A 16,170-nucleotide genomic window follows, 5' to 3' on the forward strand; every position below is an offset into this window, starting at 1 on the left:
ATGAAGCTGCTGGCTTACAGTGATTCAGACTGGGGTGCTTGTCTTATGACTTGAAAATCTGTCACTGGATATTGCATTTTTCTTGGTGGTTCTCTCATTTCTTGGAAGTCCAAGAGGCAAGCTACTATATCTAAGCCTTCCTCTAAAGCTGAGTATAGGGTTATGGCATCTACGGTTTGTGAAATTATTTGGCTCACACAACTTCTTGCTGATCTTGGTTTTTCTCATCTAACTCCTGTCACATTGCATTGCGATAGTTAGGCTGCCAATCACATTACTTCTAATTCCATGTTTCATGAGCGTATGAAACATATTGACATTGATTATCGCATTGTTCGTGAGAAGCTAAATGATGGGTTGATCAAGACTGCCCTACATTCCTAGTTCTGAACAGCTAGCTGATCTCTTTACAAAGGCCCTTGGCAACAAGTCTTGTCACCATCTCTTGCACAAGTTGGGAGTTCTTGACCTCTTTTACCCACCAACTTCTTGGGTGGGGGGGTGGTGGTGGTGTTTAGGGGTATTGAATATATGCATATACTGTACATATATAGTTATTTTTGTACAAAGTTAATTGTGACTTAGTTGGGTTAGATAGTTAGTTAGATGGTTGATCAGTTAACTTCACTTTTGTATTAGCTGCAACAGTACAAGAGATGGGATACAGTTGTAATACACTCTAATTGAATGAATGAACAATATAACTTTTTCCCTAATTTCTCTGTTTTCTCCAATTCATCATATTACAATAACTTGATAGATTTTATATTTCCTACTAAGTTCGATGTACAAATGGACATGTTTAAAGTTAAGCTGCTAAGAAAGCTTATGTCGACATTGAAAAAGAATAACTTGTAAAAATTCAAATTCTATTGCTATAAGTAGCCGGCACCGATAAGGAAGCCAATTTGGTGTATTGGTTCCTCTGCTCAAATGGCTGAAACTTGGAATGATGTAATATTTGCCTCATTTCAGTTGATAAGTTAATTGTCATTTTAATTTGAAAATGGGCCATTTTTGGAAACTTCGTAACTGACAAAGGCAACCAAAAGAGGCGGAAATGACCATGAGATAGATTCCAAATCCAAAACGTACTATGCAAATGAGGAGGAGAACTTGTAAGCAAATCCAAACAAAATCCGGCTCTCTATAGTCTATACGCGTGATTTCTAAGTTTGCCATAAACATAGTAGCATGATTTGATAACAACACACCCAATGAGCTGAGCTTCAATTTTGGGGCAGAGATAGACATTGTATGAGATTTTAATCCTCTATTTATATAAAGAACAGTCCCCTGAGGAAGCAGAAAAAGATAAAACAAAGAAGTTGACGTGAACAAAACAGAGTAGCAGCTGCAAAGGTGTCCAAATGACATGTCATCAACACACTTACAAACTAATGCCAACACACTATCTCTTTCCATAATAAATCAATAAAGAAACTCTATTGTTCAAGATTCAATAATACGAAGAAACTAGTAAGCTCCTGACCAAGCATCAATGGTAAGCCTGAAAGCAGGAAGCAGACCACCATGGGTGGGTCTAGGAGCAGCAGTTTGGCTTCAAATAGCTTCGGGGAATGCATACAACTTCCCTCTTTATTCCCATTCTTTGAAATCAGTGCTTGGCTTTAGCCAACACCAACTCACAATGCTTGGTGTTGCTAATGATATTGGCGAAAACGTTGGCCTCCTTCCCGGTATTGCCTCAAACAAATTACCTCCTTGGCTTGTTCTCTTCATTGGTTCTCTTGCTTGCTTCTTTGGTTATGCTGTTATCTGGCTTGCTGTCACTCGCACTGTTGAGTCCCTCCCTTATTGGTTGGTGAGTTCATTTTTCTGTGTCTTTAAATCTTCCATCTCACCCCAACTATTTTATGTTTTCCTTTATGTAATATTGATAGGAGTTTCTCAAGAGAGAGCGATCTTTGCATCTGGGCTTCAGTGACTTTTCACTGTCATATTTGTAGTTTCCAGCATTTGGCTTCAGATTATACTGGATTTGTTGTTGATCTGTGGTTTTTAAATATTTTTCTTCTTTGCCTAATAATTATTTGTATTTGTATTCTAAATGATATATCTATTTTATCTACTGTTTCTTAACCTTTTAATTTTTGATAAATTTTGATAGACAAGGATGAACAAAGATTAAAACTTTGCCTACTTTATTGCAGCACTCTTTGTGCTTAACAATGGTTCCTCAAGGGGTTTTACATCCAACTTAGTTATAATAGATCTTTGCCTTGGCTATTGTTGGACTCTGCATATAATAGGTTTAGTTTGTTGCATGAAATCAGAGCAGGAAGGTGTGTGTTAGTAAAAAGCCTCAAGAGAGGTTTACTTGATCTCATTGATCTTGTTAGATTTTTTGTGGAATAGAGTTGGCTAAGCTCCATATTTGTCTCAATTTGAACTAGTTTTATCATCTGAAATTACTTTTTATTTTTTTGGTAACTTCATCCCTGAATCTCTAAATTGTGCGATTAATTCTTGATTCTTTGTTTCACCATATGTGAGACAGCTTAAGCTTTTTTACTTTCTCAGCTAAGCAGTTATTCAACCTAGTAACCAGCTTTGGGAATCTGAAATATTCATTATTTCAAACTCTGAAGTTGAAAGCTTGCAACATGATTAGTAGGAATTGCCTTCTGAAACGTAAGCTTAATTCTAAATGTAGTGGCAGATGTGTGAGGTATAAGTAAGGGAGACCTCAATAAATGATTGAAGAAAATATATTTTATGTTTGAAGCATGAGTAAATGACTCTACATGCTCAAGCCTGCCTTTCATGTTGATTATGTGATCTCCCACTCTCTATCACAGCATGTGCACTTTATGCCAATTTTACTAAACCCAATTTTCATCATCAATTAGCCTATATATTTGCTACACTAACAGAAGTTTTGCAAAGAGTCTTTCTACATTTTTTCTGATTGTTTTTAAAGAGTAAAATGAAATTTCATAAAGTTTGTGACTTTATATTAGTTACTTGAATATTTGATGTTTATTCTACCCAAACCGAAAGTTTGAGGCTTAATCAAGTTGAGTCATTTATGGCCATGAGATGTTACAAGCAAGAAAAAACAACCATTTTTTTATTTTTTTATTTTTTTTTGTGAAACTTCTCAGTTATATCTTACCATAAGTTACTTTGGAAGTCAGATATGTGGAGATTTGGGTGCTGGCAATAGTTATTTGAGGTTCTATAATAAAGCTAGCGGAAACTTTCTACTATAAGTTACTATTATAAGTTTATAAATCATCTTTCCTTTGTGATTTCACAGTTATGGATTGCACTTTGTGTTGCCACCAACAGTAGTGCTTGGCTGAGCACGGCTGTGCTTGTAACCAACATGAGAAACTTCCCTTTCAGTCGAGGCACTGTCGCTGGTATTCTCAAAGGTTATGGGGGACTCAGTGCTGCTGTATTTACTGAAATTTATAGTATGCTGCTCAATAATTCCTCTTCCAAGCTATTGCTGTTCCTTGCACTGGGGGTTCCTATTCTATGCTTCATGATGATGTATTTTGTTAGGCCTTGTACTCCAGCTTCTGGTGAAGACTCCAAAGAGCATGGACACTTTCTTTTCACCCAAATAGCTAGTGTTGTGCTTGGCTTCTTTATTCTAACAACCATAGTATTGGATCATATGTTTCATTTAAGTGCCTCAATGTCTTATGCTTGTCTTGCTACAATGATCATCCTTCTCATGGCTCCTCTGGCTATTCCTGTAAAGATGACATTTTTCCGAAAGAGAACTAGCAAATCAGAGATACTTGACCAACCATTTGGGTCATTGGACTGTTCAAATCAAGGAGGAAATGCAGACAAAACAGAGCCACTGCTGGAGCCATCTTCATCAACAACAGACTTAAGAAGCTTTCACGAGAGCAATGATATGTCAGAGGTTGCTATGCTTCTTGCTGAAGGTGAGGGTGCGGTTAAGAAGAAGAGGCGCCCCAAAAGAGGGGAAGATTTCAAGTTTAGAGAAGCTGTAATCAAGGCAGATTTCTGGCTTCTTTTCTTAGTTTATTTTGTTGGAGTTGGCTCTGGAGTAACAGTTCTCAATAATCTGGCTCAAATAGGGATTGCACAAGGTGTGCATGATACAACAATCTTGTTGTCTCTCTTCAGTTTTTGTAACTTTGTGGGTCGACTTGGTGGGGGAATTATTTCTGAACATTTTGTCAGGTCAGTACGGTCAGAGTAAATACATGTATTATTGATGCATCATCAGTATATTAGCCTTTCCTTCTGGTTCTTTGCTTCAGTGGCAAAAGTTTGTCAGATAAGTATGAGATGAACTTAACCAAAAAAAGGTATGAGATGAAAAGATAAGAGGCAAGTAAATGACTTTGAACTTCCACAAAGTTCAATATTTGAGCCATGGACTATTGAAATGATTTCCTATTCTAAATATGTGGTTTAAACATTGAAAATACAGAGTCAGTCTAGCATTCCAGTTTCATTTTTAAGCATACCATGTGACAAGTGTTAATTCAGCTCGTAGTCTTTCTAAGATTTTTCTATAGCAGAATGATTGGATCCTTGTCATCATTAGTTGAACTTAATTCTGGAGGCACCCTAAACATATAGCATATTGTAACAATGTCTATTATTTCTTTTTGTTTTTATGTTCATCATAAATTTATGGGTGTTTTTGTTGCTAGCAGGTCAAAAGCAATTCCCCGTACAATCTGGATGACTTGCACTCAAGTAATCATGATCATTACGTACCTACTGTTTGCTTCTGCTATTGACGGTACTCTTTTTGCTGCAACTGCATTACTTGGGATCTGCTATGGTGTTCAGTTCTCTATTATGATTCCAACTGTCTCTGAGCTTTTCGGCTTGAAGCATTTTGGTATATTCTATAACTTCATGTCATTAGGAAATCCTCTTGGTGCATTTCTTTTCTCTGGCCTCCTAGCAGGGTATATATATGATAATGAAGCAGCAAAGCAGCATGGAACTAATCTGCTCAATCCCAATGTATCTTGCGTGGGTCCCAATTGCTTCAGGATCACCTTCTTGGTTCTGGCTGGTGTCTGTGGTGCAGGATCCATCTTGGGCATCATCTTAAATGTTAGAATAAGACCTGTTTACCAAATGCTTTATTCTGGGGGTTCCTTCAGGTTGCCTCAGAGCTCAAATAATTGAGAAGATTGAAGTGGATCATGGAAGCTACAAAACTTTATAAGCTATTTTGTTGGAGCACGTCATAGTTGAGGTACTCATCAGCATTGCAGTTCTGACGAAGTGCCAAACATGAACTCAGCAGATCATAAATACTGATACAATTAAAAAGTGAATATTTAAGTGTGTGCGATTGCTATAACATGTATATGGTATAGCTTTGTAGAATATGTTTGCGATCTAATAATTGTTTTTATGTATTGGTCATGGTAAAACTGAAACATGCTCTTCAGCTAATAATCATCTGGAAGACTAGCTTGAATGTCTATGGTGTAGAAGTTTTTTACTTTCGCAGCAGGGTTGACATGTTCTGGTGGCCCTATTTTGTAGACTATACTACTTTATTAAGAGATGTAGAAGCTGTAGTGGTAGTTATGAATCTTTATTGAAGCGGCTAATCAATGCATGTAGATCTCAACTGCTTCTTGTTCAGTACTCAAGAACGAGACAGAGATGTGAAGAAAAGAAAAAAAACTGTATGTGTTTGTAAATTGTAACATGGTAAAAGAACATCCTTTGCTATCTGGCCAAATATTTGTAAACTCAGAATCAGTCACCATTGCAAAATAGGGTTGTATATTTATATGGGTAATAAAAATTTGCATTGCCAAATCATTAAAAAGAAGAAGATGAAGAATTTGAGGAGCATGAACATCCTACTACTGTGGAGTGTGGACAGTATTCAACCATCTATAACTTCTATATGTTACTCACAAGTCCACACGCTGGAAAATGCATTACCTCGCAACAATTCAACCATGGATATAACGTGCAAGAAATATCTTTAACTACATCTTAATCATATATATATATATATATAGATGAAAGTGGTACGAAGCACACAAGGTTTATCTCTAATTTAAGAAACAATACTAGAGCATTTGCTAAAATTTCAGACAAAACTGGATCATGTAGGTTTCAGATCTTGAAAAAGAGCTGGCCATAGTGAATGATCATCATAACCACCACCCAAGTTTTCCTTGGTGTTGCTGTTGTCTGTATATATCCTTGGGCTTGGAGGCCGTCTATCCATAGGCCCAGATAACTTTGGACTTTTATTTGCGTACATACGTCCATCCAGAGGCCCAGAAGATATTGGGCTTCTGTAGGTGAACAACAATCTCTCTTGCATGTTACTATCCAGAGGGCCAGACAACTTCAAGCTTCTATTGGTGACAATCAACTTGTCTTGCACCAATGGCAGTGGCCCAGATTTTGCTATCCTCATGGTTTTGATTGGCTTCTGTTTCTCTGCCTGAAACTCCTTTTCACTCTTGTTCTTCCTTGTTAATGCTCCTTTCCAATGCTCTTGGTAACGAGAGGGTGGGGGTGGCTCCGGCAAGGCCTTTGTCGATCCAACTTCGTGGAAAACCCACTTGTTAATACGCTTGCCAATCTTTTTCTTGGTGTTGTTGATTGCCAAAATAAGCCTGCAAAGGGTGTTAGGACCTCCTCGAACTTCCTTCCTGGCAAGCTTCAGTATTTCTAGCCTATGCTTGGCCACTGAAATGCCCATACTCTGGAGAAACTCATGGTTGAAGTAGGTTAAATCCTCCTTTTGGAGCTCATTGCGAGCAAACGCAAGGCCGTATTCATATATTAGTGATGGGTCAAGGCTGCTCTTTGATAACCAAGAGAACCAATCCATGGCTAGCTAGTGTGAGAGATGGATGGTAATCTCATTGGGTGCTCATATATACATGTGAGTGGAAGTGGTCCTAGACTACTAGAGCGAGCTAGACACATATAATAATACAAAAAGAAGAGAAAGAGGATAAGAGGGTGAAGAGTAAGTCAATTAATGTGGTGGGTAAGTATGGGAAAGATTGAGAGTATCTCTCTTTATCAAAATTTGTATCTTAGTTGAGTGATTGAGAGTGACATAAACCGAAATTGTGGAAGTTAGGAACTTACTCTATCTTGTGTACAGTAATTGATTACTTCTCAATCGTAAAAAGGCCTTTTTTTTCTTTCTTGAAGTTGATTAACCAAATATGCTTCTTACTCGCAAGGAAAATACTTACATTATCAGCGCATTTGCTATCAGAAGGTAAATTAAGGCTGGCTTAAAACTTACTTTTTTTTTGAAAATTTACAAAGTTTGGAGGGGATCTTTACAGTTACGAACTGTAATATTATTATAGGAGCAGAAATAGTCAAACATATCATCTATGAGGTAAAATAAATTAGAAATTGGAACTTTACATTGTCAAAAGTCAAGTTCTCTGGGGAGCAAGGGCCCAAAAGTAGCTGGTATTCAAGCATATTAAATCCAATAACCTACCTAAACATATAGTGCGAATAAACAGATCAAAGTCTAAATGCATTTCATTAATGTCATTTTCTCTGTTTTGGTTGAAACATAATCGTGGTAGGTAAAAATTAGATATGCAGGGCTTAAAGTCAGAAACGGTTCCAAGAGTTGGAATTTGAAAACCCATATTAATTTCCTCTTTTACTATATTTGCCGTCTTCAACTAGAAGTCAGAGAGAGAGAAGGAAGCTTTTGATGGTACATTAGATGATACTATAAGCATGCTGACTGATAAAATACTGATAATTAGAGGCTCTTCAGGGTCCCAAAAATTGACAGGCCATTCATGCACATCAAAGTCTACTGCACGCTGATGGATAATTATAAATGGAAATGAAAGGATAAACAAGATGTGTCTACTATTGCAAAAGAAAATTGTTGTGTATTAATGATTATGAGCTGTCTTGATGATAATATCAGTCACTATACTACCCTAATTATCCTATCAGATTAATTTGGAGAGAATTGGAGCCTGGCTTTGAAAAACTTTGCAGGTTGACACCGCTCAACAGGAGCACTATTATCGATACTATAAGTTGAGTGGATGTGGATCTATTTTAATGATCAACAAGTCTGCAGGCCAAAACCAAATTTAATTAATACTGAACTTGAAAGGAAAGATAAAGCTGTAAAAGGTGGCAATTTAAGTATGAAAATAAAGAGAAATTATAGTACAAACGCACATGCTCTGACGAAGAGCCCTTTACAGAACATGGTGGTTGAGAGGTCTAAATGAAATTCCAGAGGCATTACTTAATGATTGACAACAAAATCTGTAGTTTATGTATAGCTGAGTGCAAAAGTGCCTTGTACCTGGTACTCGGTTGGAGAGGAGTCTATGGGTCAAATCTCTCAAGTGCCTCTATTAATGGAGTTTGAGGCGAAGCGGCCCCAACCTAAGCTTGAGCTTGAGCGCGAGGAGAAAGACTTTGCATAATACATAATAATAAACAAATAATACTAAAGCTTATCAATTCAAAAGCATTCATAATTTTCTCATTATTAATGGTATTACATGGCTTTTTGGAATATGTTGATACTAACGAAAATAATAAAAGAAGTCAAGGAAATTGTAAATTATTATGTTTCTGTTGTACATATATGAAAGATAGAGGACAACCTTTAATTGGATATCAACTAACTTTTGAAAATGGCGAGCGTCATAAACTAAATCTCAGTCAAACCGTTAATAAAAAGAAGACCCGTATTTCCCGGTCAACGAAATCCGTACTTCATTCCATCTCCACTCAAATTTGTATTTTATCATTTGCGCTTTTGTCCCACAATCAATCTCTGTGTGTTCTGACAAGAACCAGACTATGTTTTCTTGGGCTTCACTCAGAAAATCCTCACTATCTATTGCCTATAATCAGCGGCTGACCGTCACTCGTCCATGTCTCAACCAGTCTCAAAGCTTCACCTCATCCTCCTCTGGTGATCAGAATAAGAGTGGAGATACATTTTTGAAACAATTAAGATCATTATCTTCTAGGGTTGTTGTTGCTGGGTCAATAAGTTTGGGTTTTTTGTATTGGTTTTCCCCGCCTAACGTGTTAGCTGATTCTCCGAAAGAGGCATGGGCAGAAGATGACGACCAACTTCGACATTCAGTACCTGAGAAGAATGGCAAGTTTCTGTTCGGAGGTAATACCATTAACCAATTTATATATATATATATATTTGCATTACATAGAGAGTTACAATTTGCAATCCTTAGCATTTAGATGTCCACATACATAAATCTCTGTTATAGTGGATATTACTGGATCAATGTTTATCAATTTGTCTTACTTTTCCAGATGCATACAGGAGAAGAATTTTTTTCAATTATGAAAAACGGATTAGGATGCAGAGTCCTCCAGAAAAGGTATATATACACCGCGGAAAGATTATTTGTCATGTCGTTCATTAAATTAATGTAATGTTATTAATTGCCTTATCGCACTTGCAGGTTTTCGAGTACTTCGCGTCTTTTCGAAGCAATGCAGGAGAGGTACTTATGACACCGGCAGACTTGATGCGAGCAATTGTTCCTGTATTTCCTCCAAGTGAATCTAATCGTGTTAGAGAGGGATTCCTAAGAGGGGAAAGGGTTCCTGGCGAGTTACACTGCGCTCCTTCAAAATTTTTCATGTTATTCGACACTAACAATGATGGACTCATATCTTTTCCAGAGTACACACCGTCGTCTCTTTGATCACTTTAATTCACCACTTTTATTCCCACTTGTGTGTAATATAATGGACTTTCATGTGCCAGGTACATCTTTTTTGTTACACTACTCAGCATTCCTGAATCAAGCTTTTCTGTAGCATTTAAAATGTTTGACCTTAACAACAACGGGTGAGTCATTTGTGCTTCAATCAAAGTTAATTCTCCTTCGTCTTTTTTATTTTATCTCATACCCAAACAAGTTGATTGGCATTTATTTATTAAAGTTTGCGCTCTAATTCATATGCTTATGTATCGATGTATTAACAGAGAAATAGACAGGGAGGAATTCAAGAAAGTGATGAATTTGATGCGATCACAAAACAGACAGGGCGCCCGCCACAGGGATGGGCGGCGAGTCGGGTTCAAAGTTGCGGAACCTGTGGAGAACGGGGGCCTGGTAGAGTACTTCTTTGGTAAAGATGGCAAGACATGTCTACAACATGAAAGATTTGTCCAATTTTTAAGAGACTTGCATGATGAAGTATGTGTTAATTCCTCTCTCTGATATTTTGATCATTTTATATTCGACTTTTAACAAACAGAATTCTCATTTTCATAGATTCTAGAATTGGAGTTCGCCCATTATGACTGCAAATTACGGGGTAATATATCAGCTAAAGATTTTGCATTATCCGTAGTAGCATCGGCTGACATTAGCCATATAAACAAGTTGCTTGATCGGGTTGATGAACTAAACAATGAACCACACCTTAGAAACATTCGGATAACATTTGAGGAATTTAAAGCTTTTGCAGAACTTCGTAAGAAATTGCAGTTCTTGTCTATAGCCATTTTCACTTACGGGAAAGCGAATGGGGTGTTAACAAAGAAGGATTTTCAGAGAGCTGCATCACAGGTGGAATAATAATTTAATCTTTTTCTAGCTAACTCTACAATATTGGTGGCATTAATTAATTGAAGTTGCAGGTATGTGGGATCTCTATCACCGACAACTTGGTGGACATAATATTCCATGTGTTTGATACAAATCGTGATGGAAGTTTAAGCTCAGATGAGTTCGTTAGAGTTTTGCAAAGACGGGAATCGGACACTACGCAGCCTAGAGAGGGAGGCTTCAAGGGATTGATATGTTGCTGGAAGAAATGTGCTACTAACTGCTCTTCTGCAAAGCTGCTTCTTTAGTTTTATTTAATTATATATTCAATTATCATATATACATATACCCATTTTATCAAAAGGAAGATTCTTCAATGTACACCACACTCCAATCTTCCCAAAATTTATGATATTATTGTACATGAATCAAAATTTATTAGAATCTATAATGAATTACCTTCTCAAACTCAAAGTCTTTGTAGAATAAATTTGTTTTTAATTCCTTTTTGCTGATGATGGATGGTAAAGGTATATATTACTGAGTAAACTGACTTTTTCTCACTAAAACAATGGTTTAATAACACTTTCTCATCCACGTACTTTTAAAATATAATTTTATTACCCAAATTTCTATTCCCTTTTTAATTTCGACATCGTTACAACCTCACACTACCACAATTCTCTTTCTTGATTATCACTCGCCAAAGTCCTTCAAACCCTACTCTCACTAACATCACCAATTGCCGGCAATCAATTGATTAGGGTTTATGCAATCGCCCCTCCTAAGTCAAATTCTGATTAATCCCAGTTATTAAAATCCAACATTCTATCACCAAAAGATTTATCGACTTCTCTTCTTCAAAAGCCTCAATAGTCTATATCGAGTTTACTCTCTATTCATCACTGGAATATAAATTTAGGTAATAAAGTGATATTTTAAAAGTCTGAAAAAATATCATTACACTATTATTTGGATATGAAAAAGTGGTTAACTCGTATGTTACTTAAATAAAATTACTCAAAATCACATCATAACCTGGATTAAACACCCCAGTAATATCATAAAACAGGAAACAATATATATATAGGCAGGGTAAATAAAAGAAATAAAGATATTAAAAACTAAAATAGGTATGTTTGTGAGTTGATAATTTTAAGTGCGTGCTATTTATTTTCTTAGAAAAATCAAGTAAATAATCTTTAAATTAAAAAGTAGAGAATCAAATTGTGGGGGTTTTGAGTCAGTTTGAGGGGTTTGGCGGGCACTGGGCACTGGGCAGTATAAGAGAAAGAGAGCAGTTTCCAGTAGTAATTAGTTAGTGTAGACATAGAGACAGAGGGAGAAGATGCAGTTTAGAAAAGAACTCTGCAGAAATTTTCAGCGCGGCAGGTAATTTCTTCTCTCCTACTATTAGTCGCAGGAATAGATTCATAACATTGACTGTCATTGAACGTGTATTTCTCCATGTTATTGATTCTTTTATTTGTTTATCACCAGAATCTAGTAAATTTTTTTTTGTTTTTTTGTTTTTTATTGTTATTAAAATTTTTCTGGAGATTTTGTTAAGAACTGGAAGATAAATCTGGTCCAAAGATGGGCTTTTTATAAGTTGAATATCTACTTCATATTTCATTCGTAATTTTTGCTTTTCCTGTTCCAGCTGTCAGTATGGTGAAAGATGTAAATTTCTTCATGTTACTCAGCAACACCCAAAATCTAACGCCATTGGATTTGGCACGCAGGCTGCCTCGCAGCAGCACCAACAAAAGTCCAATCCTTTTGGATTTGGTGTTCAGAACAGCCCTCAGTCGAAAGGACCCAATAATTTTGGCAATAAACAGAATCAATTCAAGGTTTGTTCTCTTCCTAGTAAGTTCTATCAGTTGTATGGAAGCTTTCCATTGACAATTTGTTAAGATAAATTTTAGATGACTTCAGTGCTTCCTTGTGAACTAACAAAGAAGAAAAGTCTAAATTCATGACATAATTTATTTTGGATCAGCCTTTTGAGAACAAGTGGAGTCGATTCTCCCCCATACCTACAAGTGGTGCCCCATCGTCATCACGACAACCTGAAAATCATTCCCAGTCAACAAATCACAAGTGAGTAGTCGATCCAATGGTTTACTAATTTCTGTTTGCAGCTTTTTACTTTTGTTTTTCTTCTGACTTGAGTATTGTATCTGACAAAATGTGAATCAAAGATGCACAGATCCTGAATCTTGCAAACGCTTAATCGCTGAAGATTTTGAGCACGAGAGCCCACTTTGGAAGCTTACGTGCTACTCTCACTGGAAAAAGTATGCTTTACTATTTGCATCATCAATAGTCTTTTAAATTGAAAGATTCAGACTTTGTTCTCATTTTCTGCTGTTGCTGATCTGGCTTTGAATTTTATAATTTTTTATGTGTAATGAATTTTTCTTGAGTTTTCCTCTGTAACTTTGAAGAAGAGGATTAGTTTCTATAACAACTTTCATTATTTTGCAAATGGATGCAACAAGTGGAAGTGTGGTTGATGCTATTGTGTTGCTCTAACTCAATGATTTTAGATATTAGAACTTTATTGAAAGGGTAAGTGAATACAACTATTGGTAAAATCTTTGCCCTTTGAGAATGATATATTGGGCCTACAACGTTGCCAACAAAAATCCCTGCAAATTCGTTCACTAGTTCCATGTGCTTTGTCTTTTCCACCTCTAATTGGGCAAATCTGGCGGTAGGTGCATTTGCAATCCTAGCTCTGGAGAGGTTGAGTGTTGACAGTTCATATGATTCATCAAGTCATTTTAACTTGGTGAAGTAAATGATTCTAAATTCATCTTCTTAGTGTGGTTTAGCTAAATATATTTGATGAACATGTACGAAGTTGCAACTTCGAACTGCTGTCCTTTAGCATGTGTCAATCATATATAGCAGTATATTAACAATTATAGAAACCAATCTTTTCACTAATAATTTTTTATATGAAATGGAATTGATGTATATATTACCAAGTGAAAATCATGGTCTGGCATAGTTTGTAACTGTCCAAGTACAACCCCATCCTCTGAAGAAAATAAATGATATAGTGAGCATTATTTGCTGCTCTAATATCCTTTTGTCCCTATTCAGATTACACCAAGAATACTAGGCTCTGCTTCTTTATGGTAATCATGAGAACAAATTGGGATGACCCCTTGCATTCTAAACTTTAGTCTTTTGATTGCAGTGCTCCATGTGACATTGTTGGTGATGTTAGCTATGAAGAATTGCGGGCAGCAGCATATGATGATGCTAAGCGTGGGTTGAACTTGCAGTCTATAGTAAGAAAATCTGGCAAACCATAATTTTTGCTTACACAATTCCATGTTCATAATTGTTTATAATACATTTTCACTTCTCATTTTGTGCAGCTGTTGAAATTCTATTAGTGCATAGATTTTTTTTCTCAAATTTTATGTTGGTACATCCTTCTTAAGATATTACTTTAGAGTTCTGTAATTTTGAATTGCATTTGAGTAAATACTTGGTGGGCATTGCCAAATAAAAACATTTGGTGAAAATAATTTGTTAAAGACTAACTTCTGGTATTGTTATTAGAAATTAGATTTGTAGATGTTGCAGAAACATTTCTTTCTTTGCTAACATGATGATTAAACAAATCTTGTTACAGGTTGAGAGAGAAAGGAATTTACTCAATTCCAAGTTAATTGAGTTTGACAATCTTCTTCGCAATCCCTATACAGGGCCCGTCAACCCTGGTCTTGCTAGCCAAAGACAATTTCTTGTGGCCACTCAAAGCGAACACTCTTCAACCCCTCAAAACAATGCCCCTCCTTCAGTTTCCAGTTTTAGTCAACTAGGATCATCGGTTAATATGGGGTTTGGAACGAGGCAAGAATCACTCCTAGAATCTGACTTTGTTCTCATCTTCATGGAAACCATAGTATCTGTTGGATTGTAATATACAATAGCTACTGCTGTAGTTTATAGAATATACTAAATCCTGATTCCAAGCTTACTGAAGGATTTTAGTAACTCATCTATTTCTTATTCTCAGGCCATCGACACCATCAAATAATGCCTTTGGACAACCAACTAATAACTCATATTCTAGCCAGACATCAAGTATATTTGGGACAAACAATTTGCCATCTGCTAGCGCTGGTACAATTATGAATGTTTGATTATTTGATATTGCTCATGCACAACATTTATATATGGCTTCTGTCTACTGGTCATATGATAGGTCCATTCGGTAGCCAACTTTCAGCGCAGTCAGTCAGAAGTTCCTTTACCTCAAACATGACAGGCTTTGGCAACAGTGGAGTAATTGGTGCCGGAAGCAACAAATTTTCCAATCCATCAATGTCAACCAATAATTTTAGCTCATTGTCATTTGGTAATCAGACTGCCCTCCCTGGTGCCCCTGTTTCATCTTCAAATGCAGCTGAGCAAGCAACTGTGAACATTCAGTTAATGTGAGTTTCTTGACAAGTTATATTTTTAATCCTTTAAAAAGAATTTTTCAAGAATTTCCAAGTTTCAATGAAAGAAATTTTGTTGTCATAATTCAACTATTTTTCACTAAATGAAATAATTATTATGACCTCTTTTGATTTTTGTTAATGAACATTTTGAAACCACTGAATTTCTCAATACAAAGTTACTTGTTTTAGCTTGAAACTTGTTTTGTTACCAAGAGTTGTACCATCAAAATTTCAAATATGAGTTCTCTCATTGGCTTAACCATCAGTCATCTCGACTTCTCTTTTGTTTGATAGCAACTCAAGATTTGTTATTGATAGAATTTGTAAACGTTTAGCTGCATGCTGATTTCTTTTTTTTTTTCTCAGAATGTTAATAGTTATCTTTGGCTTGTCTTCTGAATCCTACAGGAAGAACTTGCAAAGTGAAAGTGTCACAGGCGATTCAAGTGTTTGGTTAAAAGAGAAATGGATTCCTGGAGAGGTAGATTACTTTAAGAATGTTTAGGTTTAGTGACAAATAATTGATGAAAAATTGTCCATTTTGTTTGGCAGTTGTCTGATACATATTTCTTTTTCTCTAGATCAGATTCCAGAAGAAGCACCGCCAGATGCATTTTGCATGGAATGACATGTGAAGATTGCTTACAAATACAAAAGCTCACTGGTAACGGTATTAGCTGCTGTTAGATTGTAATGAAATTAGAAAAGAAGGGATCTGTTTTTGATTAACCTAAACCTCATTTGGTTTTCCAATGACTCTCTTTGGGCGTGTGCTTTATGTATATTTATACAATACAAAATACATAGTCATAGGTTTAAGAAGGCGATGGTAATCCAATGTAAGGGCAGAGACTGTAGATACATTTCTTATTTATTCAATGGGGAGCTACTGGTAGATTAGATTGAAGATTCGAAATAGATATGTAGATATCATAAATGTTAAATTATTTTATTAATTGAATGTTGTCAGATTGNGGTATTAGCTGCTGTTAGATTGTAATGAAATTAGAAAAGAAGGGATCTGTTTTTTTGATTAACCTAAACCTCATTTGGTTTTCCAATGACTCTCTTTGGGCGTGTGCTTTATGTATATTTATACAATACAAAATACATAGTCATAGGTTTAAGAAGGCGAT

General features: G+C 36.1%; 4 protein-coding genes across 4 annotated transcripts; 3 read left to right on the forward strand and 1 right to left on the reverse strand.

Annotated features, from left to right (window-relative positions):
• The first annotated feature begins 1,362 nt into the window (after positions 1 to 1,362).
• Positions 1,363 to 5,687, forward strand: LOC116105435 (protein NUCLEAR FUSION DEFECTIVE 4-like). Its single transcript, XM_031391863.1, has 3 exons — positions 1,363 to 1,825; positions 3,284 to 4,191; positions 4,674 to 5,687. The coding sequence occupies exons 1-3, from the start codon at positions 1,502 to 1,504 to the stop codon at positions 5,158 to 5,160; spliced, it is 1,719 nt and encodes a 572-aa protein (XP_031247723.1). The 5' UTR covers positions 1,363 to 1,501; the 3' UTR covers positions 5,161 to 5,687.
• A 404-nt stretch (positions 5,688 to 6,091) lies between these two features.
• LOC116105436 lies at positions 6,092 to 6,945 on the reverse strand. Its single transcript, XM_031391864.1, has one exon. The coding sequence runs from the start codon at positions 6,842 to 6,844 to the stop codon at positions 6,104 to 6,106; it is 741 nt and encodes a 246-aa protein (XP_031247724.1). The 5' UTR covers positions 6,845 to 6,945; the 3' UTR covers positions 6,092 to 6,103.
• A 1,884-nt stretch (positions 6,946 to 8,829) lies between these two features.
• On the forward strand, positions 8,830 to 10,895 carry LOC116105415 (calcium uptake protein, mitochondrial-like). Its single transcript, XM_031391841.1, has 7 exons — positions 8,830 to 9,154; positions 9,310 to 9,377; positions 9,462 to 9,685; positions 9,770 to 9,853; positions 9,992 to 10,205; positions 10,284 to 10,580; positions 10,652 to 10,895. The coding sequence occupies exons 1-7, from the start codon at positions 8,830 to 8,832 to the stop codon at positions 10,865 to 10,867; spliced, it is 1,428 nt and encodes a 475-aa protein (XP_031247701.1). The 3' UTR covers positions 10,868 to 10,895.
• Positions 10,896 to 11,704: 809 nt separating this feature from the next.
• Positions 11,705 to 15,908, forward strand: LOC116105433 (zinc finger CCCH domain-containing protein 16). The gene is made up of 10 exons (XM_031391861.1): positions 11,705 to 11,951; positions 12,223 to 12,415; positions 12,565 to 12,665; positions 12,767 to 12,862; positions 13,774 to 13,867; positions 14,218 to 14,438; positions 14,605 to 14,711; positions 14,794 to 15,025; positions 15,443 to 15,515; positions 15,621 to 15,908. The coding sequence occupies exons 1-10, from the start codon at positions 11,908 to 11,910 to the stop codon at positions 15,660 to 15,662; spliced, it is 1,203 nt and encodes a 400-aa protein (XP_031247721.1). The 5' UTR covers positions 11,705 to 11,907; the 3' UTR covers positions 15,663 to 15,908.
• Positions 15,909 to 16,170: the final 262 nt, after the last annotated feature.

The sequence above is a fragment of the Pistacia vera genome, unplaced genomic scaffold (assembly GCF_008641045.1).
Source record: "Pistacia vera cultivar Batoury unplaced genomic scaffold, PisVer_v2 Contig499, whole genome shotgun sequence".
Classification (NCBI taxonomy): Eukaryota; Viridiplantae; Streptophyta; class Magnoliopsida; order Sapindales; family Anacardiaceae; genus Pistacia; species Pistacia vera.